The sequence below is a fragment of the Rhinoraja longicauda genome, unplaced genomic scaffold, assembly GCF_053455715.1.
Source record: "Rhinoraja longicauda isolate Sanriku21f unplaced genomic scaffold, sRhiLon1.1 Scf000143, whole genome shotgun sequence".
Classification (NCBI taxonomy): domain Eukaryota; kingdom Metazoa; phylum Chordata; class Chondrichthyes; order Rajiformes; family Arhynchobatidae; genus Rhinoraja; species Rhinoraja longicauda.
The window spans coordinates 12,824-39,967 of NW_027601361.1; the positions used below are offsets into that span (position 1 = coordinate 12,824).

At 47.0% G+C, this 27,144-nt stretch overlaps 1 protein-coding gene across 1 annotated transcript in view; it reads right to left on the reverse strand.

Moving 5' to 3' along the window:
• The window catches only part of LOC144590118 (calcium/calmodulin-dependent protein kinase kinase 1-like), a gene marked incomplete at its 3' end in the record, with an annotated part of 61,530 nt that overhangs the window by 11,764 nt on the left and 22,622 nt on the right, over positions 1–27,144 (reverse strand). The window contains exons 3-5 of the mRNA XM_078394975.1: positions 9,779–9,826; positions 8,696–8,749; positions 4,042–4,093 (exon numbers count right to left, since the gene is read on the reverse strand). Of these exons, the coding sequence (XP_078251101.1) occupies positions 4,042–4,093; positions 8,696–8,749; positions 9,779–9,826 (154 nt within the window). The remainder of the gene's footprint in view (positions 1–4,041; positions 4,094–8,695; positions 8,750–9,778; positions 9,827–27,144) is intronic.

Below are 27,144 nucleotides of genomic sequence, written 5' to 3' on the forward strand. Positions count from 1 at the left end.
GTGCCTGATAGGTTGGGGTGTTAGTCATACTTCTCAAATGGGCACTGACTCCTGGACCTAGGGCGCATAAACCATCTGCAACCGGATTGTCAATGTCCAGACCGATGGACTTCAGTCAGTAAGAATAAATGACAAAACACTCTCCACAATAATTCTCAGCACTGGTGCCCCACAAGGCTGTGATCGCAGACCATTTCTAAACTCCCTAAACACTCATGACTGTACGGACAAATTATGCTCTGTCTCCACTTACAGGTTTGCGGATGACACCGCCGTAGTGGGCCGGACCTCGAACAATGTCGAGGCAGGGTAGTGGAAGAAGCTTTAGAGCTCGGTAGCACGGCGTTAAGAGAAGAACCACTCCCTCAACGTCAGCAAAGTGAAGCAGCTAATCATCGACTTCAGGAAGCAGGGTGGTGTACACGACCCAGTCTGCAACACCATGAAGTGGAGATAATGGAGAGCTTCAAGCTCCTAGGCATAAATATCACCAATAACCACAATGACGTTATGGCCAGGAAATCCACCACACCATCAGAAGACTAAGGAATTTCAGCACAGCTCCAGTGACCGTACCATTCTCCACGGACACTCTCTGTCCTTTTGGCCGTCTTCCTCTCAGAGTGACCAGACATGCCCCTGTTTCGTGGCTTTTGAGTTGCCCCCCACTGCCGGACGTACTGGTCAACAGGCAAGGAGCAAGAGTTTACAAATGTTGGTACATTTTCACCAATCCATTCACTCACTTCCCTTTGAACCAGTGTGTGGTGTTCAGACTCCATGGAATGGTGGCGAGGAATTTGTTGATTTGTAAACCAGCACCTGCAGTTCCTTGTTTCTCTCAAGGAACTAATATTTGGAGACAATGCAATTAAACTGTCAAGATTTTTGACATGATCGTTACTGTAACAGGTGGTAATGTTGATTAGTTGATCGCTGCCAACAGGAACTGGTCCAAATTTCTAGCTCGCTGATTTGTTTATTAACACGATAATGTTGGAGACTGCAATGTGATCCCTAACACTCATCTTTGCAGCTCTAAGTTTGGCAGCTGTGTGAAGATTAAACTTTGAACAATGCGCATTGAACTGTACACGGCAACCTGCTCCACAACACGAGCAAAACAAGTCGAGCCACAAGTGTGGATTCACCCAATCCAGGGGAGCTGGAAGTGTTTCTTATGTTTCGTTCAGAGTTTCTAAAGTGGATATGACAGAGGCCAGCAATGATGCCTGAGCAAGAAAAGACCTGAGAAACTGTTATTGCACCAGTGTCATTACTGAGAAAAGGGAAAGACACAGAAAAAGAGACAGAGAGACAGAGACACAGAGAGACAGAGAGACAGAGAGACAGAGAGACAGAGAGACAGAGAGACAGAGAGACAGAGAGAGAGAGACAGAGAGACAGAGAGAGTCAGAAACAGGCAGAGACAGAGAGAGACAGAGGGACAGAGAGACAGAGACAGAGGGATAGAGGGACAGAGGGACAAAGGGACAGAGGGACAGAGAGACAGAGGGACAGAGAGACAGAGGGACAGAGAGACAGAGAAACAGAGAGACACAGAGAGACAGAGAGACAGAGAGGGGGAGAGTCAGAAACAGACAGAGAGGCAGAGAGGCAGAGAGGCAGAGAGACAGTGAGACAGTGAGACACAGACAGAGAGATAATGACAGAGGGGAGGAAAGAGGGAGAAGGAAAGAAAAATAAATGAACAGAAAGGCAGGAGAACAAGGAGGAGAAAGAAAGAGAGGGATAGAGAAAGAAGAGGTAGAGAAAGAGAGATGAGAGAAAGACAGAGACAACGGGAGAGTTGAACAGAGGGAGAGGAGTGCACAACTTGGGTGAGATGGAAACAAGGTGCTGGAAAGGGCGAACCTATCAGCTACATGCAGCGTACATGTTGAGCCACCCAATCACAGAGAAAACAGTGAGTGCCTGTAACGTACTGCCAGGGTTAGTAGTGGAGGTAGATACGATCGTGCCATTTAAGAGGCTTTTGGAGAGGCCTACGGTTATGCAGGGAATTTAAGAATATGGATGATGTGCAGCTAGGTAAGAGATGGTCTTGGCATCATGTTCGACACAACAGTACCCACATTGCCTGTCCTTGTGCGGTTCCTGAAGGCTTTGACTTAAAGCTGCATCAAGTTATAACGACTAGGAACATTCTCCCCAGCTAATCAAGTGGGTCACTGAAAAAAGGCAAGTCTGTTGTACTGGTAGCCATGTCATTCAGGGTACAGGGTTGATCTCTGTCTGCTCCCGAGGTCTGAAGTCGCAGAATGCTGCTCACCGATGCTCATTTTGGACTTTACAAGGACCACCAAGCTCCAGACCGTATCACAGTCTGATCAAAATATGGACCGAAGAACTAAATACCAAAGGCGATACGAGTCCTTGACATCAAAGCAGCACTTGGCCAAATGGGGCATCAGGAAGTCCTGGTTAAGCTGAAGTCAATGAATGGGCTCCAGGGACAACACTCCAATGGCTGGAGTCACTCTTCACCAATCTGATTCTCTTTCTCGCAATGGAGATGACACAACCCGCCCTGTACCTGCATTGTCTTTAATTGTAACAAAGGGTGCAGCATCATACTCTTTGGAACCTCAAGCAGATATCTGTGTGTCTCACCAATCTGCGACCATGTTGAAAGGAAGATAGTGGCAGATGCCTACGCCTGTCCTTTGGCAGAGACTGGTGATGTTTATAATGGAGATGTTTGTCCTCACTGGACAAGATAACAATCACTGTGCCTGAAACAGCAGGAAACTGAATTTCTGCTGAGATCGGGGAGGGGGAACTTAAAGTCGGTAACTTAACCAAAGAAGCTGATTTTTTTTTTAAAAACCTAAAATTTAATTTTAAAAATTGACAGGTCTAAAACCCAACAATTCCACTGGATCAAACATAATCTATAAGTCTGAGTTCTCGAACAAAATGCTGCAGACAAACCATCTTCCAAAACTCCCTGGAATCTGGAACAGTCCAGGCACACTCAAATGTGGTAAATATAACATAATTATCTAAGAAGGGAGAAAAAAAAGCTGGGCAACAATAAACCAGTTGGACTGACATCTGCTCTCGACAAAGCGCCCGGATCATCATTAACATATGATGAGCGTTTGTCGGCACTGGGCCTGTACTCGCTGGAGTTTAGAAGAATGAGGGGGGGACTTCATTGAAACATACAGAATAGTGAAAGGCTTGGATAGAGTGGATGTGGAGAGGATGTTTATACTAGTGGGAGAGTCTAGGACTAGGGGCCATAGCCACAGAATCAAAGGACATTCTTTTAGGAAGATGAGAAGGAATTTGCCTATTGTCTATTAAATTTCTTCAATCAGAGGGTGGTGAATCTGTGGAATTCTTTGCCACAGAAGGCTGTGGAGGCAAAGTCAGTGGATATATTTAAGGCAGAGATAAATAGATTCTTAATTAGTACAGCTGTCAGAGGTTATGGGGTTAGGAAGGAGAGATAGATCAGCCATGATTGAATTGAGTAGACTTGATGGGCCGAATGGCCAAATTCTACTCCTGTCACTTATGATCTTATGATCCGTAATGAAGAAATGTGAAGACAAGATGCTTAGAGGTTATAGAATCAGAAGTTGATGAGCCATCGACCACATAATTTTTCAGAAGAGTTATTGTGTTAGAAATGCATAAAATTCTGACAGAGCTAGCAAGATTGAACACACAGATAATTAACATGTAGGTACAGCACAGGGTGGCATGTGTGGGGGAGATGTGGATCGTAGGGTGCAGAGATGTCGGCCATAAGGGGTGAGGGTGGAGATGTAGGCCATAAGGGGGGGGAGGGGGGGGGAGATGTAGGCCATAAGGGGGGGGGGGAGGGAAATATAGACCATAAGGGGTGGGGAGAGGGGGGGGGGGGATGTAGGCCATAAGGGGGGGGGATGTAGGCCATAAGAGGGGCAGAAGTGGACATCCACCCACACCAGTACCAGTAAAGGGTAAAAGCCTGGAATTGGACAAATTGTATCAGAGTTTAAACAGGAAAACTGGAAGCCAACTCACGCGGAAATCCTTGCTGTTTCATCAGCCTCTTTTTGGAAAGTACCTTCATGGCCTGGGGAGAAAGAATAGTCCTGTCACCATCATGGGCTTTTACACAAAACACCATGTCATTGTTGAACACTAGAAAAGAGATAAAATCAAGTAATCAAATTTAAGCAGATTTACCACACACTTTACTGCAGTAAAGATCAGTGCAGAATTGCTGGGGGCAGTATTCAAAGATTCAAATATATCCTGGTCAAAAAAAGCACCGGAGACTCTGAGCGCTTGCCTGCACCTTGCCACCATGCCCCTGAGCCAGGGTGCAGGGAGAAGTCACATGATCCTGAACCCTCTCTCTGAAGGCCACAGCTTCAGCACCCTGCCAAGGAGGAGAACGGAAAAGGACGTACAGTAGAGGAAAAGCTGAGATTTCTAAAAATAAGATTGAATTAATTTTCTTTCCTTTTCCTTCAATTATGTAGAGAATTGGTGAAACCACATAGAGTCATACAGCATGGAATCAGGCCCTTCAGCCCAACTTGCCCACGCCGACCAACATGCCCGATCTACAGGGCGGCACGGTAGCGCAGCGGTAGAGTTGCTGCTTTACAGCGAATGCAGCGCTGGAGACTCAGGTTCGATCCTGACTACGGGTGCTGCACTGTAAGGAGTTTGTACGTTCTCCCCGTGACCTGCGTGGGTTTTCTCCGAGATCTTCGGTTTCCTCCCACACTCCAAAGACGTACAGGTATGTAGGTTAATTGGCTGGGTAAATGTTTTAAAAAAATTGTCCCTAGTGGGTGTAGGATAGTGTTAATGTACGGGGATCGCTGGGCGGCACGGACTTGGAGGGCTGAAAAGGCCTGTTTCCGGCTGTATATATATGATATGATACACTAGTCCCACCTGCCTGCATTTGGCCCGTATCATTCTAAATCTACCCTATCCAGGTAGCTGATCAAGTCTGGAGTTCTAGGTGAAAGACTGGATAATACAGAGGGAGGAAATGATTAGTGAGTTTGAAGATATAACAAACATTGGTGGTGTTGTGGTTGGCAAGGAAGGCTGTCTACAGCAGGATTAGACCAGCCGGAAAGTTGGGCGGACCATCGGCAGAGGAAGTTAAGGCCAACAAGTGCAAGGTGAAAACGTTTGGGAAATCAAATCGGGGTAAGACATATAGAGTAAATGTAGGGCCCGAAGAAATGTTAATGAACAGAGAGACCGAGGGATCCAAGCCCATTGTTCTCTGAAAGTAGCAACATGGGCAGATAGTGTGGTGAAGAATGCACATGGCATGCTTGGCGTCATAGTTCGAGGCATTGAATTATAAAAGTTAGGACATTATTTTGTAACTTTATAAAGCAGTGATTTGACTGCACTTGGAGTATTGCGTGCAGTTCAGGCCATCATGCGACTGGAAGGGTATGGTTGCACTGCAGAGAGTGCAGAGCAGATTCACCAGGATGCTGACTGTACTGGAGGACTTTAGCTATCGGGATAGACTGGATAGACTGGCAGAGGATGAGCTGATAGAATCATATAAGATATAACGGGCAACTTAAGGATGAGGTTGTTGTACTTCGTGGTCCGGTATCCGTTATACCGTTGTTATGACTGGAATGGCCACAAGAACACGTACTTAGGGGTTTGAAAGCCGAGCATAAATCCAGGCTCAGTTTCTTTCACGGCCACCTGGAACCAGAGTGCCCGCCAAAATTACGTCATTCTCATATATACATGTTGCTACGCAGGCAAACAAAATAGTCCTTGTGATATAATAAAATAGTCCTTGCAATATCACAACAGAGGTAGTTGGTCAAAATCTTTTTTACCACAGAAGGGGTATCAAAACCAAAAAGGTATGGTTTTAAGAAAAGTGGTAGGAGCTTTAAAGAGGATCAAATAGGTACGATTATTTACACTGAGGGTGGTTGATATCCGGAGTACGATGCAAGAGGAGATGGTGAGGTATGATCACTATGGCATTTAGACAGGCACTTAAATAGGCTTGGCGAAGAAGGGTATGATCCTAATTAGGGCAAACGGGATTAGTGCGGATGGGTAAAAAGCATGGTATGAACATCATGGGCTGAAGGCTGTACAATTCAAGAACTGTATGATGTGCCCCTCCTTGTTTAAGGAAATGTGTTAGTACATTGAAGCACTTCATAGGAGGCTTGCCAGTGTCATTTGTGTAGTTGGTGAGTTATCTAATAAGAGGTTGATTGGGTTCATAGTGCATCTGGTGGTGCTTTGAAAAGTGAGAGAGGACTTGATTGAAACACAAGATCCTGGGGGTCTTGGCAGGGTGGTTGAGAAAAAGAGGTTCCCTGTCATGGGAGAATCTAGAATTAGGGCTCACAGTTTAAAAATGTGGCTCATGAGTTTGAAATTCTCTTCCTCCAAAGGCAGTGGAAGCAGAGTTTTGTGAATATTTTTAAGGCAGAGTAGGTAGATACTTGACAAGCAAAGGGTGGAAGATTCCCTTGTGTGGAGGAGAGTGTGGACGAAGTTACAATCAAATTGAATGGGGGGATCAAGCTTGTGGGACCGAGTGCAGGAATCGGCCTGCTCCTAGCTCACGTGGTCACAGGTAGACACCATTGAACCTGGTCCTTCAGAGGATGTGGGCATTGCTGATCAGCATCTAATGCCCATCCCCAAATGTCCTCAGACATATGGCTTTCCCACCGGTTTCCTGGACAGCTAAGGGTCACCCATTTTCCTATGGGTCTGGCAGCCAAGGCAAATTGTATCAATTGCCTGAACTAAAGTTGATAAACACGTGGATCAGAAAGGGTAGTGCGGTCAGGTGAGGTAGGTGGTGGCGGGTGTGGAGTAAAAGGACCTGAAATTACCAAATGGGCCCAATCCCTCTACTTGGGAACCCTGCTTACTCCCCCACTCCAGAATTGCCACCATCATCAGGTGATCATCCATTTCCCCAATGCAGTCACGACATCACCCAGTGACGGCCATTCCCATGATGGTAGGTTTGGCATTATGTATGTCTCCATTTAATTCAACAAAATAACTTGGTTGAGGATGAGTGATTTAACTTTCCATCAAGCTAACCATTCCATCGAAAATAAAAGGATAACTAGGCACAGGGGTGAAAAAAAGTTTCCCTTGAAGTGTTTAGTAAGCGGAGGTTCCCTCCAGAGTTCAGTGAGGCCAGTGTCACAGAGAGTGGTATTTCTCTGCCCCTGTGAATTGTGGGAGCTGCAGCCCTCTATAATCAACCTTTAACCCGAGGGAATCCAAACACAGGTTCCCGCCAATAGGAAGCTGCTTGCCCTTCTATGGACACAATGGTCTTCAGCTTGGAGGGGCTGTTAATGGGTGGCTTGTAGGAGTCCCCAGTATAAAGTCCTGGCCCCAACCCATGCACCTCCAGGCTAGAACCTGTTTGGGGCTGACCCAACCTCCATCCCCAAAACAGGATGCGGGCATCTCATATTTGGCCACAGCCGTTCACTCTAACCTCACCATCTATTGTCGCCTGAAACATCTCCCAGTACCAATACTTGTCAACACAGAGAACAATGTTTCTACAAACAGACCTGCCCCCCCCAACGGCCGTCAACTATAGCTGCTTCTTCAGAGGGTGGCAAGTCTCTAACATTCTCTGTCATGGAAGGTTATGGAGACTGGGTCATTGGGGGTAATTAAAGAGCAGGTCGATACATTTTTGAAAGATCAGAGGGATACGATTATGGAACATCCTGTTCCCCAGCCACCTCACCATTACATTCTAGTTTATTTTAGTTTAGTTTAGTTTATTGTCACCTGTACCGAGGGAAAGTGAAAAGCTTTTATTGCATGATAACCAGTCAGCGAGAATACAATAGATGATTACAATCAAGCCATCCAGTGCACACATTCATGATAAAAAGAGTAACGTGAATAACGTTTAGTGCAAGATAAAGCCAATAAAGTCCGATCAAAGATAGTGCAAGGGTCTCCATTGAGGTAAATAGTAGTTCAGGACTGCTCTCTAGTTGTGGTAGGATGGTTCAGTTGCCTGATAACGGCTGGGAGGAAACTGTCCCACATTCAAGCTAAAATTGGTTTCATTCCAAAATTTAAAAAAAATATTAAAGCATAAAAGATACAAGCGAGATTAAGCAACCTCGACGAAGCAGCAGATCCAGACATTTATATGCTGGTCTGCTGACCATTTTTGTAACACTGAATCATAATTTTTTGGAATCTTTTACTCCAGTGAATTCTTTTAACTACAGGGCATGGCGACATGATCAAAGGTTTCAACATAAGGATATGTTTAAACAGTTTATTATGAGATGCTTGGGGATTTCAAATACTTCAGTATTCAAATCATTACCACAGAAGAAGCACCACGTCAGCTCAAATACTTTCCCAACGAGTTTACTTGGTTTAGAGAATTAACCTTTGTTGTTCTAAATACGATAAACACGAACGAAACAACTCATTCGGAATGGAACTATCAGATAGCTTGTAACTGTCACCCTCAGTTATAATATTCCAACTCGTTCATCACAACTTTGTTGGAAATGGTGTCCATTTTGAGGTGAAACCAAAGGAAGGGCAGGGTGTATTAACCCAACTCTGCCCACAGGAAAACACGGCTCTCACCAAAAAGCAGCCCCCACCTCCAGTACAAGAAATTAATCTCCAGCTTACTCACGTAATGCTTGTCGTCATTTTCATTGTACGCCAACTTCACCACACCATAGGATCCCTGTCAACAAAGCAAAGCTCAGATTAGTCACTTAGTGAAATAATTTCCTCAAGCGTTAGAGGAAAGACACATAGAAACCTGTAAACCGCAGCCTTACTATGGAACAGATTCAGGGTTCAATGCCAGACCACAATCCGTTGAAATCCAGGGTAGTGGAGAGCACGGGCCTAGGCCGCGACTGAAGTAGGCCGAGGCTTGGCCATTCCCCAAGCTCCTGGTGGTGCCCTGAGCAGTGCTTTTAAAGGTGGTGTGGCTTGGGCAAGGATTCAGTCCATTGGGACTCTGCTGATTGTTAGGCAAGTGACAGACAAGGTGTGGGGAAGAATGATCCACAAACAACTTAGCCCACCAATTGCCAGTGGCTTGGCTGGCCTACCTTGGTTTGAAGCCTAAACCAAGAACGGCTTGAAACATTTTGTGGCCTGTTATATTGGGGTTGATAGGTGATCTGGGGAAAGCTCTTTCCAAGGTGAAAGCTCTCCCCTGCTCAATGCGAAGATGCCTCTCCTCCCTTCCTGCAGCTACTCAAGATTCAGCTCTGAAGACAAATGAGTTACAGGCATCCGACCTCTGACCCCGTTGCCGGGAGTCCACTGGCGGGCAACCTCAGCAAAGCATCAGCACCCAGAACATAAGAATGTTGTGAATGAAAGGCAAATGCAGATATGATGTTCGGGGAAAATGCAATTTGGGTGCATGGAACGAGCCTCCAGAGGAAATAGTTGTGGCGGTTTCAATAGCAACGTTTAAAATACATTTGGATAGGTACATGGATAAGAAAGGTTTAGAGGGATATGGGCCAGGCATGGACAAATGGGAGTAGCTTGGATGGGTGGGCATGGATGATTTGGGCTGAAGGACCTGTTTCCTTGTTTATGACTCTATGACTATAAGAATCCATTCAGTCCCTGAAAACATCAGTGGGAAAAGATAGAGAGGCACCTCTAACAATAGGGAAGGGCATGGCTTCCCAACTCATACAGTTACTTAGAATGGAGTTGCAACATTTAAACACCAGCTGCTATTTACCTTTCCAATTTCAGTCTTCAGCTGGTATTGGTTCAAACGCATAAAGTCCTAGAGAGAAATAGGAACAAAATTAATCGCTGGTTATCTTTGATTTTTGCATTTGTTACAGAAGAGAACAGGAGCAGGCAAATTAATCCTGCTCAGCTCACACTTCAGCAAGTGAAACTGCAACGTCTTCCAGCTAACTTGGCTGGAATTGTGAAACAAAAGGTAAAAGACCAGCAGTGTAGGAAGGAACTACAGAAGCTGGTTTAAACCAAAGACAGACACAAAAATGCTGGAGTAACTCAGCGGGTCAAGACCCTTCTTCAAACTGAGAGTCAGGGGGAAGGGAAATGGAGAGACCAGCACTTTAATTTCCAGATTATGGTGCAGTGGAGTTTGTGACTTGCCTCGGCCAGGTATTTTAAACAATGCAATGTTACCTATCCGTGACTTTGGGTAATCCGCAGGGCGGCACGGTGGGGCAGCGGTAGAGTTGCTGCCTTACAGCGAATGCAGCGCCGGAGACTCAGGTTCGATCCTGACTACGGGTGCTGTCTGTACGGAGTTTGTACGTTCTCCCCGTGACCTGCGTGGGTTTTCTCCGAGATCTTCGGTTTGATCAAATCACCCATTTAGAGTCGTAAAGAATATAACTCTCCTTACCTTAGTTTTCCACATAGTTTGACTCTCAGAATCCAGGAGTAATTTGGGTAATTCCCTGCTGTGCTCCCATCAGCAGCATAGTCTGTGACTACGCTGCTGAGTCCAGGACTGCTCTCTGAGCTGCTGGTGTGGTCGAACCAACATCATTCTTGTTTAGTTTGGTTTATCATTGCAGTCATATGTACCAAGATACCAAGTGAAACACTTTTTTTTGCCCTGCTATCTAGGCAAATCACGCTGTACACGAGTACCACATGTAGTGCCAAAGAAAAAATGAACAGAGTGCACAAGATAGCGGTACAACACGGGGTGGCGCAGCGGTAGAGTTGCTGCCTTACGGCGCCAGAGACCCGGGTTCGATCCTGACTATGGTTGATGTCTGTACGGAGTTTGTACGTTCTCCCCGTGCCCTGCGTGGATTTTCCCTGGGAGCTCCGGTTTCCTCCCACACTCCAAAGACGAACAGGTTTGTAGGTTAATTGGCATGGTAACATTGTAAATTATCCCTGTTGTGTGTGGGATAGTGCTAGTGTGCAGGGATCACTGGTCAGCGCAGACTCAGAAAATAAAAGCCTTTTTCTGCGCTGTATTTCTTAACTATACAAAGAAAGTGCAGATAGAAAATGTGCATGGACTTCAATATGGTAGATTGGAAGATCGGGAATACATCGTGAGCATATGAGAGGTCTATTCAGTAGTCTGATAAGAGTGGAGAAGCCGTTCTTAAATCTGCTGGTGGGTGCTTGCAAACTTCTGCCTTGATTATATTGACTGCGTTCCCGAGGCAGCAGGAAGTGTTAATGGAATCGATGGGGGACTGGTTATCCCATCTGGTACTGATTGCCCGACCTCCCTGTAATTTTCCCAACACAGGTCAAGCCTCATATCGGGAATAATCAAAAGGCCATTTTGGAATTCCAACCACAAGAGAGAATTGTTATTTACAAAAATAAACAGCGACTTACCATTTGCACCTGGTTAGGCTAGTTCAGTTTGTTTTGCTAGTTTGGTTTGCAAAGGGGAGAGGGGAGGGAGAGGGAGAGGGAGAGGGAGAGAGGGAGAGAGGGGGAGAGGGGGAGAGGGGGAGAGGGGGAGAGGGGGAGGGAGGGGGGGGGGGGAGGGGGAGGGAGGGGGAGGGAGGGGGAGGGAGAGAGGGAGAGAGAGAAAAAGAGAGAGACTCAGCGGGACAGGCAGCAATTCTGGAGAGAAGGGATGAGTGATGTTTCGGGTTGAGACCCTTCTTTAGACTGGACTCTGGTGTAAACCAGCATCTGCAGTTCTTTCCTACACGCGAACATCGGGCAGCATGGGCGGATTTTATTTTTTCTGAATTTGATTCATTGTTCCTGGAAACCATAAATGTGACCTTAGTACTGAGCTCTGCCCAGGTGGACTGGAGCTATTACCCTACTCCTTCCCACTAAACCCCGCAGTCAGACAGTACAGCTCATTCCATTTACATGAGAAAGTGCAGATGGTGTGAAGTCTAAGTGAGAAAGCTCACAGGATTTCCAGGAAAACAGTAAGCTGGAGGCTGGGAGTGCTGTTTAGTTCAGCAAAGGATTACCAAGAAATTGATATGTCAGAGAAAATGAAATACGTGAGTATATCAGAGACAGACATTGTACCTTGTTTAAGAAGGGAAACGATAATCCAGGAAATTAAAGGCCGGTGTGCCTCACGTCAGAGGTAGGGGAAACTGTTGGAGAGGATTCTTTGGAATCATATCATATCATATCATCATATATATACAGCCGGAAACAGGCCTTTTCGGCCCTCCAAGTCCGTGCCGCCCAGTGATCCCCGTACATTAACACTATCCTACACCCACCAGGGACAATTTTTACATTTTACATTTACCCAGCCAATTAACCTACATACCCGTACGTCTTTGGAGTGTGGGAGGAAACCGAAGATCTCGGAGAAAACCCACGCAGGTCACGGGGAGAACGTACAAACTCCTTACAGTGCAGCACCCGTAGTCAGGATCGAACCTGAGTCTCCGGCGCTGCATTCGCTGTAAAGCAGCAACTCTACCGCTGCGCTACCGTGCCGCCCTTAGCATTTGTATGAGAATTAGTTAACGAGGGACAGTCGGCTTGGCTTTTTACACGGCAGGCCACATCTTACTAACCTGATTGAGTTATTTTTGAGAAGATGACAAAAGTGATTAATGAGGGTAGGGCAGTGGATGGTGTCGACGTGGGTTTTAAGAAGGCATGCGATAAAGAGCCTCATGATACACTGATCCAAACGATTAAGGTGTGAGGAATCCACGGTGACTTGGTAGTTTGAATTCAGAAATGGCTTATCCATGGAAGACAGGGAGTAGTGGTGAAGGATGTCATTCTGGCTGGAAGTCTCTGACCAGTCGTGTTCAGCAGGGATCAGAGCTGGGACCTCTGTTGTTGGATGTGACTTGGATGATGCGATGTATAAAAATGATTTGGGCGTCAATGTAGAGAGGTGTTGGTTAGTAAGTTTCCAGACGACACCAACATTGATGGATTTGTTGACATTAAAGATAGAACAGCACAGTATGGCCCAGGAACACGTTCTTCGGCTCATCATGTCCTGGCCAAACAGGATGCCACTAATGCCCTCTGCAAACCAAACTAGCGAAACAAACCGAACTAGCCTAACCAGGTGCAGCCTAACCAAAAGCCGACAACAGGATATGGATCTGTTACAACAGGATATGGATCTTGTTATAGAGATATGGGTGGGGAAATAGCAGATGGAATGTAATGTGAGTGGTTGGACTTTAGGAAGTCAAATGTGAGGGGAAAGTGTACAGTTAATTGCAAGACCCTTAATGGCATTGATGTACAGGGGGGTCTTGGGGTCCAAATGCACAGCTCCCTAAAAGTAGCAAAACAAGTAGACGGAGTGGTAGACGTGTGGTCTGCTTGCCTTCATCAGTCGAGATATTGAGTGTAAGAGTCAGGAAGTCTGGTTAGGCCTTACTTAGGCCGCATTTAGAGCATTAATGTGCAGTTCTGTTCACCCCATCGCTGGATGGATGTGGAGGCTTTGGGAAGGGTGCAGAAGAGGTTTACCAGAATGCTGTCTGAATTAGAGGGTACAAACTATAAGGAAAAATTAAACAAATTTAGATTGTTTTCTCTGGAGCATTGGAGGTTAGGGGGAGACTTGATAGAAGTAAAATGAAGAGAGGCATAGATATACCACAGGTATCACAAAATGCTGGAGTAACTCAACGGGTCAGGCAGCATCTCTGGAGAGAAAATTATTTGGGCGGCACGGTGGCACAGCGGTAGAGTTGCTGCCTTACAGCGAATACAGCGCCGGAGACTCGGGTTCGATCCTGACTACGGGCGCCGTCTGTACGGAGTTTGTACGCTCTCCCCGTGACCAGCGTGGGTTTTCTCCGAGATCTTCTGTTTCCTCCCACACTCCAAAGACGTACAGGTATGTAGGTTAATTGGCTGGGCAAATGTAAAAAAAAATTAAAAAATTGTCCCTAGTGGGTGTAGTGTGTTAGGTGTTAGTGTGCGGGGATCGCTGGGCAGCGCGGACCCGGTGGGCCGAAGGGCCTGTTTCTGCGCTGCATCTCTAAATCTAAATCTAAAAATCTAGAATGAATGGGATGACAAGTTACTCCAGCATTTTGTGATACCTTCGATTTGTACCAGCATCTGCAGTTATTTTCCTACACAAGAGGCATAGATACAGACAGTTCCCCTTTTTCAATGGTGGAAGTGTCAGAGAGTAGGGGGATGGCTTTCAAGGCAGAGTGGAAATGTTTAAATGAGATGTGTGGGGCAAGTTAATTTTGTTTTGCAGAGTGCATGGGTGCCTAGGAGTAGATATGATAGTGATGTTTAAGAGGCATTTAGATTGGCAGAATGATATGCAGTGAATGGAGGGATATTGATCACGTGCAGGCACAGCAGATTAATGTCATTTAGATTTTAGATTTAGAGATACAGCGCGGAAAGAGGCCCTTCGGCCCACCGGGTCCGCGCCGCCCAGCGTTCCCCGCACATTAACACCATCCTACACCCACTAGGGACGATTTTTTTACATTTGCCCAACCAATTAACCTACATACCTGTACGTCTTTGGAGTGTGCGAGGAAACCAAAGATCTCGGAGAAAACCCACGCAGGTCACGGGGAGAACGTACAAACTCCGTACAGACAGCACCCGTAGTCAGGATCGAACCCGAGTCTCCGGCGCGGCATTCGCCGTAAGGCAGCAACTCTACCGGTGCGCCACCGTGCCGTCATCATGTTGGGCACAGGCTGAAGGGACTGTTCCTGTGCTTTGCTGTTCGATGTAGATACAAGGAACTGCAGATTCTGGTTTACAACAACAACAAAAAGGACACACAGTGCTGGAGTAACTCTGCAGGTCAGGCAGCATCTCTGGGAGAACATGGGTAGGTGACATTTCAGGACAGACTGAAGAAACGTCCCGAACTGAAATGTCACCCATCCACATTCTCCAGAGATGCTGCCCGTCCCATTGAGTTACACCCGAACCTTGTGTCTTTTTTCTCTACTGTTCTATGTTCAACGTTCCAAAACCAACTAAAGGGGCTTCTGTAGGTCTGTTAAAAAGGAAAAGAATAGCGATGGCAAATCTGTCTCCCTAATCAAGAGAGGCGGGAGAATTTATAATAGAGAATAGGAAAATGGCAGAACAATTAAATAAAGACTGTGTGTCCATCTTTTTGCAAGGAAAGGCACAAATAATCTGTCAGTAATATTGAAGAACTTTGGGTTTAGTGCAATGAAGATGTAAAATAAATTATACTGGAAAAGAGATTCATACGGCATGGAAACAGGCTCTTCAGCTCAACTCATGTACGCTGACCAAAATGCCCTTCCAAGCTCCTTCCATCTGTCCACATTTGACCCATATCCCTCAAAACCTTTCCAATCCGCGTACCTGTCCAAAAGTCTTTCAAATGCTACCTGCCTCAACTGCTTCCTTTGACAGCTCGTTCCACATACTCACCACCCTCTGTGTGAAAAAGATGCCCCTCAGGTTCCTGTTAAAGCTTTCCTCTCTCACCTAAAACCCACGCCCTTCAGTTTTTGATTCCCCTATCCTGGGATAAAGCCTGTGTGCATTCACCCTTTCTATGCCCCGTATGATTTTATACATGAGGACTACCCCTTAGTCTCACATGCTGCTGGATGAACTTCAATAGACAATAGACAATAGTCAATAGGTGCAGGAGGAGGCCATTCGGCCCTTCGAGCCAGCACCGCCATTCAATGTGATCATGGCTGATCATTCTCAATCAGTACCCCGTTCCTTTGACAGCTCGTATAACTTCCCGGCACTTCTCACTCAAATTCTCAGTCCCATTTCCGCTCTAATTTCACGTTTTTTCTTCTAATTTCACGTTCTCCTCCAGTTTCTTGCCCAGGTAGCGGCTCCTGTTTACTCGTCAACCTTCACCCTCCATGCGTGACAGACGTACCATCACATCACCGTGCAGTCTCTCCCCCTCTGCACACCATCACACACCGACCCCCTGTGGTCTCACTTCCCACCCACTTGCTCTGCAGCAAAACCCGTTTCATTTCCAACATTTCCCAAATCTGACAACGGTTCCCTGAAACATTAACTCTATTTCTCCTCCCACGCACGCGACCTGACCTGAATATTTCCAGCGTTTTCTGTTTTTATTTTAGATTTACAGCCTCTGCAGTTTTTCATTCCTTCCTGCCTGTTTTTCTGCCCGAAATAGATTGTGGAGAGGCAGAGATTAGAGGAAGGACTTTCAGCCCAAACCTATCCCTGGTATCTTTGGTACGTCAGTTGGAGCTTCGATTTCCCATCCGAGAGGATAGCTGGACTTTATTACAAAAATTCATAGATTTTCTACATCATTATCCAAGATTATGCAATGGAAAGGGTTTTATTTTATTACTAGACCAAGTGGACCCTTTGGGCCCAAACCTCTCCTGCATTGGTGCAGCACCCTGTCCTCCCCCCCACTCCCCTCTCTCCTCAACCCCCCCCTCCCCTCTCCCTTCTCCCCCACTCCCCCTTTCCCCCCTCCCTCCCTCCTCCCCTCTTTTTAAACTTGAAAATGTGAATAACTTTAAAAATATAAGACCGATTTCAATAAAACTACTTGCATTATCACTAAAGTGACAATGGTGAGTAAGGTGGGCCTAATATTGTCGCGCTATCGTGTACCGTTTTGGCTGAAGTTCAGTCACAAACAAGATAACAAACGAGAGTTTTAGTATATAGAAGTCAATCATGCAGAGCTGAAAAATAGCCTTCAGAAACTTTACCACAAGCTTACTGACTCCCACAACTACCTTGACTACTCCTCACACCCAGCTTTAGTTTAGATTAGTTTATTTGAGAGATACAGCGGGGAAACAGGCCCTCCGAGCCCGCACCGGCCAGCGATCCCCACACATTAACACAAGCCGACACACACTAGTGACAATTGACACCTACAACAAGTAGACAAACCCAAGCCAATTAACCTCCCAACCTGTCCGTTTTTGGAGTGTGGGAGGGAACCGAAGATCTCGGAGAAAACCTAGGCGGTCACGGGGAGAACGTACAAACTCCATGTGGCTCTTGCGAGGATGCCACCCCTTTCTCTCAGTTTCTCCATCTCTATCTCCACCGCATCTGTTCCCGAGTTGAGGCTTTCCACTCCAGGATATCTCCCTTCTCAGCAAACGCTGCTTTCCCTCCATTTCCTCCTTTTCCATACATCCACTCTCTCACCACCTCCTCCCAGACAGAGCAGAGGTGGTTCCCTTCGTCCTTACCTTTCACCCCACACGTTTCCAAACCAGCACATCATTCTTTGGCGTATTTGCCATCTATAACTATAACCTTCCGCCCAGTCGTCTCCTCCTCTCCCTAACGCTTTCTGCTTTCCGCAGGGACCACTATTTCAGTTCAAACATCCCTCCCCACCCATCTCTCCCCCTCCCCCAGGCCCTTCCCCTTACAACTGTAGGAGATGCCACACATGGATAGAGCTCTAGGGGCTAGTGGAATCAAATGGGTGTGGGGAGAAGGCAGGCACGGGTTATTGATTGTGGATGATCAGCCATGATCACAATGAATGGCGGTGCTGGCTCGAAGGGCCGAACGGCCTCCTCCTGCACCTATTTTCTATGTTTCTACGTCTCTCCATCTCCACCCTCCACCTCCATCCAAGGACCCAAACTGCACTTCCAGGTGAGACAGGCGTTCATGTCCACCTCCTCCAATCTCCTATCTTGCATTTGGTGCTCTCAATATGGCCTCCTCAACGTCAGTGAGACAATTTGCAGACTAGGCAGCCATGTTGCCAAGCTCCTGTGCCCTATCCACTGTGGCCAGCTGGATCTGGAGCTCCCGGTTGCCGCCATATTAGTTCCCCTTCAGTTCAGTTTAGTCTATGTCACGTGTACCGAGGTACAGTGAAAAGCTTTTGTTACGTGCTCTCCAGTCAGCGGAAACACAATACATGATTACACTCGGGCCATTTACAGTGTACAGATACATGATAAGGGAATAACGTTTGGTGCAAGGTAAAGCCAGCAAAGTCCGATCAAAGATAGTCCGAGGTACCAATGATGTAGATAGTAGTTCAGGAGTCTGCTCTCTATTTGTTGGTGGGATGGTTCAGTTGCCTGATAACAGTTGGGAAGAAACTGTCCTTGAATCTGGAGGTGTGCGTTTTCACACCTTCCCATTCCCACAACAATCTATCTGCCGACGAGCACCTCCACTACTAGAGTGAGGACAAATCTGAACTAGAAATGTGAACTAGACAAACGTGAACACATATTCCACCTGGGTAGTTTGCAACCCAATGGCATGAACATTGAATTTTCCAATTTTAAGTAACCCACACGTCCTCTCTCCCTTTCGCTTTCCTTCTATCTACCCTGTTCCTCTCATACACACCCTTCTTCCAACCCTTTAACGCTCCAGACCCCGATCACCCAATTTCCTCCACCCCTCTTCCCAGCTACATGTGCCCATCACCCATATACTTCTTCCACTGGATCCCCTCCCCTCCCCTCCCCTCCCCTCCCCTCCACCTCACCCTTCCCCTCGCTCCCATACGCCACCAGCCTCATTCAGTTCCATTCTGCAACTTCTTTTCCTATCTGATTATACAATCTATGGCCTTTTATTGTCCATTTATCACCTTCTGTCTTCTTATCACTATCTCCACCCTTCCCTCCCACATCTAGCTATTATCTATCAACCAAGCTCTCCTCACCTGTATCCATCCCTCACCAGCCAGCTCTTGCCCAAACCCCTACCCTCACCTCTTGCCCCACCCCCACCTCTTGCCCCACCCCCACTTGCCCCACCCCAACCCCCATCTCTTGCCCCACCCCCACCTCGCCCCACCCCAACCTCTTGCCCCACCCCCACCTCTTGCCCCAACCCCACCTCTTGCCCCACCCCCACCTCTTGCCCCACCCCCACCTCTTGCCCCACCCCCACCTCTTGCCCCACCCCTTGCCCCACCCCCACCTCTTGCCCCACCCCCACCCCCACCTCTTGCCCCACCCCTTGCCCCACCCCCACCTCTTGCCCCACTCCCACCTCTTGCCCCACCCGCACTTGCCCCACCTCCACCTCTTGCCCCACCCCCACCCCACCTCTTGCCCCACCCCCACCTCTTGCCCCACCCCCACCTCTTGCCCCACCCCCACCTCTTGCCCCACCCCCACCTCTTGCCCCACCCCCACCCCACCTCTTGCCCCACCCCCACCTCTTGCCCCACCCCCACCTCTTGCCTCGCCCCCACCCCCACCCCCACCTCTTGCCTCGCCCCCACCCCCACCTCTTGCCCCACCCCCACCTCTTGCCTCGCCCCCACCCCCACCTCTTGCCCCACCCCTACCCCCAGGAGGGGACAGATACATGGATAGGTGAACGAAGGGAATAAACACTCTACAAGGAACAGGCCATTCGGCTCAGCGTCTGTGCTAAATATCATGCCTGCACATGATCCATATCCCTCCATTCCCTGCATATCCATGTGCCTATCCAAACGCCTCTTAAACGCCACTCTCATATCTGCTTCCACCACGACCTCTGGCAGCACTTTCCACTATTCTTTGTATTTAAAAAAAACTTGCCCTGCAGATCTCCTTTAAACGTTCCCCCTCTGACTTTAAACCTATACCCTCGTCTGTGACACTTCCGCCCTGGAAAAAAAGGTTCTGTCCACACTGTCTGTTCCTCTCACAATCCTATAAACCTGTGTTGCATCTCCTTTTAACCACCGACACTCCCCGAGAAAACAATCCAAGTTTGCCCAACGTCACATCGCTAATACCCTGGGATTCAGGCAGCGTTGTGGTGAACTTCTCCCACCGTACAAGCTACCCAGACACTGCCAATGTTGCAATAAAGACGTGGTACCTCTGAGTGATCCATGCTGTATCTCTGCCGAGCCAGAACCAGGAGAACATCACGCATGGTCACCGTCTCATCAGTGTTTGTTCAGGACTGAGCAATATCTTGAATCCCCTGTCTCTGTGCCATGGGCGAGAGTTGCCTAAAAAGGCTGAGCTTCGCTGACTAACACTGAAACTCTGCCACTTTAACAGCTGAGGAACAGTTTGATCATCTGATCTCCATCTGCTTGAGTCCCGGTCACTACGTAACCTGACATTAGTGCTGCACAAGCCAACTTCCGTCTAAAAATGGGCTCATCCATCTCTGTAAGATCCCGGAAGCTCATTAATCTTCCGGGACTAGGAGCACTAAACTTAAAGAGTATTTAAATGGATGTGGGCTGAGATGCAGGGAATTGAGAAAGCAGTTAATATTTAATGGTTAGATTAAAAAGAAAGCACTTGCATCCCAGAGAGTGCCTCACATGACACCCTGGAATGACATACAGAAAGAATGAAGTGTTTTAGAAATGGAGTCATTGTGGTGATGAACGAGATTAAAGCAGATGGGAGCAAACAATGGGGCTGACTGTCTGAGAGAAGAGGCGGAGGTAGAAGCTATTGTGATATCCTTAAATGGTTGAGCACTTGATGCATCATGATGTGTGGGGCTGTTGACCAGCAGTGGGAAAGCACGATTAAGTTTGTAAGAAATGTCGTCCATCCATTTCCCTCCACAGATGTGGCCTGATCTGCTGAGTTCCTCCAGCACTTGGTATTTTGCTCAAGATCCCAGCGTCTGCAGTCTCTTACATCTCTCTAGGACTTACCTCACTAGATTTGTGTCACTTGGCATGGATGTGATAGGCCAAACGGCCTCCATCCACACAAGCATGGATGCTTTCAAGAGAGAGCTAGATAGAGCTCTTAAAGATAGCGGAGTCAGGGGGTATGGGGAGAAGGCAGGAACGGGGTACTGATTGAGAATGATCAGCCATGATCATATTGAATGGTGGTGCTGGCTCGAAGGGCCGAATGGCCTACTCCTGCACCTATTGTCTATTGTCTATAGCAATAATCTCACGATCAGCAAGGAGGAATATCTTTTTTGTGATGTTAACAGGAGGACAAATTTTGATCAGGACCCTGGGAAAGAATTGCTCAGCATGTCTTTGCATAGCACCACAGTGTCTTTTGTGTCCAGACAAGGCTTCAGTTCAAAGTATCGCCTGAAGGATGGCACTTCTGACAAAGCGGAGCTCCCTCAGAACTGTGCAGGACGCCAGCAAAGCTTCACCCTTCATTGTCTGACTGGAACTAACAGATGTGCCTCAGAGGCAGGGCCAACCTTTACCTGGATATAAAGAATCATTAAATGTCAAAAGGTAATGCGCAGGAAAAGGCAGCAAAATACAGCAGCTGAGTTGGGGGAGGTGAGGAAAGGGAGAGAGAGGAAGCAAGAGAGAGCGAGAGAGAGAGTGGGAGAGAGAGAGAGAGAGTGGGAGAGAAAGAGAAAGGCAGCGTGAGGTATAAATGGAGTCAATGGAAGAAAGTGGAAGAGAGAAAGAGAGTAAGAGTGAGGGAAGAGAGCAAAAGAGAGAGCAAGACTGAGAAACAGAAAGAGAGCAGGCACGAGAGAGAGAGGGGATAGAGAGAAAAAGAGAGGGGGAGAGTGCACAGAGGGAGGGAGAGAGCAAGAGGGTGCAAGAGAGAGAGAGAGAGAGAGGGGAGAGAATGCAGAGAGAGAAGACGAACAAGATACGCAGACAAGCTGGATGAAGGAGAGCACAATAATCAGCTGGAGAATCTGTGGGATTCTGAAGCCAGCATTGGCATCATCCTGGAGATTTGAAAAACACGGAGGCAGGACAGAAGGGCCATGGACTGGAGGGCCTGAGTAGGGCTCATCCCGCTATGCCCCAGCAGGGAAATGTGTTCACAGAACTGATGCAAAGGCTGGATTGGATTGAGCATAATGCAACCTGTTATTTAGGAGATTCGAAAATCACAGATCCAGGAGGTGTCTCCTGTCCAAGCTCAAAGCCACTCGGTCGGTTTAAGGGACAATAGACGCTTCCAACACAAAACCAAACCATCAGGGATGTTTTATCCAGTCCAATGCAATGCAAGGATCAATTCTTTTTTTTTTTTTTAAGATAAATTTTTTATTGGAGATAGGTACATCTTTACAGTCATACATTTTTAAATTGATAATATTGTCAATTATTATTATATTGTCTCCAATACCTTTTGCCCCCTTTTTTTTTTTTAAACTAGATAGAACTAAAGAAATAGATGAAGTAAGGAAAGAAAAGAGAGAGAAGCAAAATAAAAACAAAAACAAAAACAAATTATAAAGATAAGGAAAAAGTTAGTTAAAGAAGAATGGAAAAATTTATTAAAATAACAAAAACTTCATTCGAGATATATACGTACATTTCAAAGTATAGCATTTCATCCATTCTTTAGTCCGAGTGCTAGTCAGGTCCCCGTGCTGAACCATTCTGACCCTTTAAGTAATCAATAAAAGGAGACCATGTTCCAATGAATAATTCCTGTTTGTCCAACAGGGAAAATCTGATTCTTTCCACGTTTAAGGTCTCCGTCATTTCTATAATCCACATTTTGATTGTGGGGACTGTAGGGCCTTTCCAAAATTTTAGAATTAATTTTTTTCCTGTTATTAAACTATAATCCATAAAGTTTCTTTGTATTGTTCTAAATGTTTGATTTAATTCTAATATTCCGAGTATAATTAATTTTGGATCTGGGTCCAATTGTGTGCTGGTTACTTTAGATATTATGCTAAAAATATTTACCCAGAATTTTTTAATTTTTATACAGTTTGCAAACATATGAAATAATGTAGCTTCTAAATGTAGCAAGGATCAATTCTGCCCGGAGTACAGAGTGTTAGTGATCTCCTCCAGGTGAAATTCTGTTATTGCTGTATTAGACCAGCACTGGGGCACACATTCTATGTTAACATGCCTGGGAATCTCACAGCGTGACACGTGAGCCTGATGTCGGTCATGCAAGAAACATTGTGGTTGTGGTTGAGCAATCGCAGGAGAACAAAGAATACAATGTGCAGCGTCCTTCATTTAATTGCTATTAATGATGGCACACCCCGCATCTGACTTCCAGGAGAATGCCCACGCCGGAGAGGAGTTTAGTTTATTGTCACGTGTACCAAGGTAGAGTGAAAAGCTTTTGTTGCGTGCTAACCAGATGGGAGAGGGAGTCAGATGAGAGAATGAGTGGGATGCCACTCATTCTTAATTGTGCTGGTGGCCTTGCCGAGGCAGCGTGAGGTGTAAATGGAGTCAATGGAAGGGAGTTTGTAGGAAAGAACTGCAGATGCTGGTTTAAATCGAAGGGGGGTAGACACAAAATGCTGGTGTAACTCAGCGGGACAGGCAGCATCTCCGGAGAGAAGGAATGGGTGATGTTTCTGGTCGAGTCCCTTCTTCAGACTGATGTCAGGGGAGTGGGCGGTGCAGAGATAAAATGTAGTCGGAGACAGTAAGACTGGTGGGAGAACTGGGAAGGGGAAGGGGGTGGAGAGAGAGGGAAAGCAAGGGCTACTTGAAGTTATAGAAGTCAATGTTCATACCACTGGGGTGTAAGCTACCCAAGTGAAATTCCTCCAATTTGTGCTGGGCCTCACTCTGACAATGGAGGAGACCCAAAACAGAAAGTTCAGATTGGGAATGGGAGGGGGAGTTAAAATGCTGAGCAACCAAGAGATCAGGTAGGTATAGGCGGACTGAGCGGAGGTGTTCAGTGAAACGATCGCCTGCGCTTAGTTTCGCTAATATGCAGGACTTGACACTTGGAACAGCGGATGCAGTAGATGAGGTTGGAGGAGGTGCAAGTGAACCTTTGCCTCACCTAAAAAGACTGTCGGGGTCCTTGGACGGAGTTGAGGGGGGAGGTATAGGGACAAGTGTTGCATCTCCTGCGATTGCAGGGGAAAGTATCATATCATATCATATATATACAGCCGGAAACAGGCCTTTTCGGCCCTCCAAGTCCGTGCCGCCCAGCGATCCCCGTACATTAACACTATCCTACACCCACTAGGGACAATTTTTACATTTACCCAGCCAATTAACCTACATACCTGTACGTCTTTGGAGTGTGGGAGGAAACCGAAGATCTCGGAGAAAACCCACGCAGGTCATGGGGAGAACGTACAAACTCCTTACAGTGCAGCACCCGTAGTCAGGATCGAACCTGAGTCTCCGGCGCTGCATTCGCTGTAAAGCAGCAACTCTACCGCTGCGCTACCGTGCCGCCTGGGGAGGGGGTGGTTTGGGTGGGAAGGAAAGAGTTGACCAGAGAGTTGCGATGGGAACAGTCTCTGCGAAAAGCAGAAAGGGGTGGAGATGGGAAGGTGTGGCCAGAAGTGTGAGACCGTTGGTGAAAATGTCGGAGGATTATATGCTGTATGCGATGGCTGATGGGGTGGAAGGCGAGGACAAGGGGGACCCTGTCCTTGTTACGAAGGGGGAAGGGGGAGCAAGAGCGGAGCTGCGGGATATCGAGGAGACCCTAGTGAGATCCTCATCTATAATGGAAGAGGGAGACCCCTTTCCCTAAAGAACGAGGACATCTCCAATGACCTGGTATGGGACAACTCATCCTGGGCGCAGATGCGGCGTAGAGGAATTGGGAGTAGGGGATAGAGTCTTTACAGGAAGCAGGGTGGGAAGACGTCTAGTCTAGACAGCTATGGGAGTCAGTGGGTTTGTAATAGATGTCAGTCAATAGTCTGCCTCCTGTGATGGAGACGGTGAGATCTAGAAACGGTAAGGAGATGTCAGAGATGGTCCAAGTGAATTTGAGTGCAGGATAGAACTTAGTCGTGAAGTTGACAAAGTCAGTGAGGTTGGTTTGTGTGATTGGGTTGCGTCCACAATTCTTTGCAAGTTCTTGCGGTCTTGGAGGGAGCTGTTCCCAAACCTCGCTGTGATGCATCCTGATAAACTGCTTTCTAGGGAGAAACTGTAGAAGGTGGTGAGAGTTGATGGGGACATGCTGAACTTCCTAAACCTTCTAAGGAAGTAGAGGCGTTGGAGTGCATCATTAACTCCTTGGAGTTGCGGAGCGTTTCATGAAATGGATGACACAGTGGCCATGCCATTGGCAGCACTGTGCTCGGACTTGCAAAGTGGCCATGCCATTGGCAGCACTGTGCTCGGACTTGCAAGATGTTTAGTTTAGTTTGTCACGTATACGGGGTACAGTGAAAATCTTTTTGTTGCGTGCTAACCAGTCGGTGGAAAAACGGTACATGATTACAATCAAACCGCACATAGTGTACAGATACATGATAAAGGGAATAATGTTTAGTGCAAGTCTGTAAAGTCTGATTAAAGATTATCCGAAGGGACTCCATTGAGGTAGACAGTAGGTCAGGACCGGTGTCTAGTTGTGGATAGGATGGTTCAGATGCCTGATAATAGCTGGGAAGAAACTGTCCCTGAATCTGGAGATGTGCGTTTTCAAACTTCTGTCCCTCTTGCCTGATGAGAGAGGGGAGGCAGAGGGAGTGGCCGACTGGGGGTGAGACTCGTTCTTGATTATGCTGGGGGGCTCAAAGGTCAAAGAAATCCCCATACGCAAAGACCCTTTTCCCAGCGAGTCCTAGCAATGTTCAAGTGAACAGGGATTTTCAGGTGCCCCCACCCACCCACAAGGCGGACAAGGGGGGGGGGAGGAGGGGTCCAGTCTGTTGAGCCGCTCCTGCACACATGGTTGCCTCTCATTCCTTGCTCTCCTGGCCCTCGATGAGGAGAAGGTCAGACAGCAACAACAACAAAACCACTGGAGGAACTCTGTGGGTAAAGCCAAAGGACATAAGTGAAGTGTTAATTTTTTTTTTTTCTCTGTAGGATCACTTAGGAGAAGGGCACTTAAGTGAAGGACTCCTAAGTGAAAACAAATGACATGTATTCATAGAAGACCTGGCCAGCATCCTCTGGAGAGTTCAGGAACGGATGTGTTGAAATTTTAGAGTACCATAAGATTAAAAGGGAGGAGGTATTAAATGTCGGTATTCAGATTGGGACTTTTCTTCAGTCTGATGACTCATCTTCAATCAGAATGCAGGTCAGGCAGCATCTGTGGAGGGAGATGGACAGACGATGTTTCATGAAGGGTCCCTTCCTCAATCTGACACATGTACAAAATCGTGAGTCTCTTGAACAGAGTAGGACATCAAGAACCAGGGAACATAGGTTTAAGGTGTAGGAGGGGAAGATTTAATAGGAATCTGAGGGGTAACCTTTTCACACAAAGGGTGGTGGATATATGGAACGAGCTGCCAGAGGAGGTAGTTGAGAAACATTTGAGAAACATTTAGACAGGTACATGGATAGGATAGTTTCAGAGGGATATGGGCCAAACACAGGCAGGTGGGACTAGTGTAGGTGGGACATGTTGGTCAGTGTGGGCAAGTTCGGCCAAAGAACCTGTTTCCATGTTGTATGACGCTCTGAGATACTGCCTGGCCTGCTGAGTTCCTCCCGAACTTTGTTTTTGTTCAAGATTCCAGCATCTGCAGTTTATTGTTTCCTAAAATTGAGATGCCAGTCAAAGGTTGGGACGCTGTCTTGACATTAAAGGTGTAATTGTCTTGTTTTGTCAGGTTAAGGCACCCCCTCAAAGAACTCTTTCTCCTTAGGACTATATACTTCCGAGGTGTGGCAGAAAAGGGAGCAGACATTGTTTACATTGTGTGTAGGAAGGAACTACAGATACTGGTTCAAAATGCTGGTGTAACTCAGCGGGACAGGCAGCATCTCTGGAGAGAAGGAATGGGTGATGTTTCAGTTTGAGACCCTTCTTCAGACTGCATTTTCGTAGTGCTCAGCAGAGGTCCTACGGGAGTGACACAGGAATATTGTTACTGATTTAGCTGCTTCACAGCTCCAGCCACCCAGGTTCAATCCTGACCTCGGGTACTTCCAATGTGGAGTTTGCACATTCTTTCATTAACAAGATTGGTTTCCCCAGGAGCTCTTGTTTCCTCCCACATAGAAACATAGAAACATTGGTGCAGGAGGAGGCTATTTATTTGGCCCTTCGAGCCAGCACCGCCATTCATTGTGATCATGGCTGATCATCTACAATCAGCCTTCTCCCCATATCCCTTGATTCCACTAACCCCTAGATCTCTATCTGACATCCCAAGGACGTACAGCTTTTTGAGGTTAACTGGCTCCTGGAAATTATACCTGGTTTAGATGGCTACTGGGGGAATGAGAGTGTGATAGTGTGCATGTTACAGGGTGAGCCTGTTACAAGATTACAGGGAAATAAGTGGGGGAACTAGAATGATGGGATT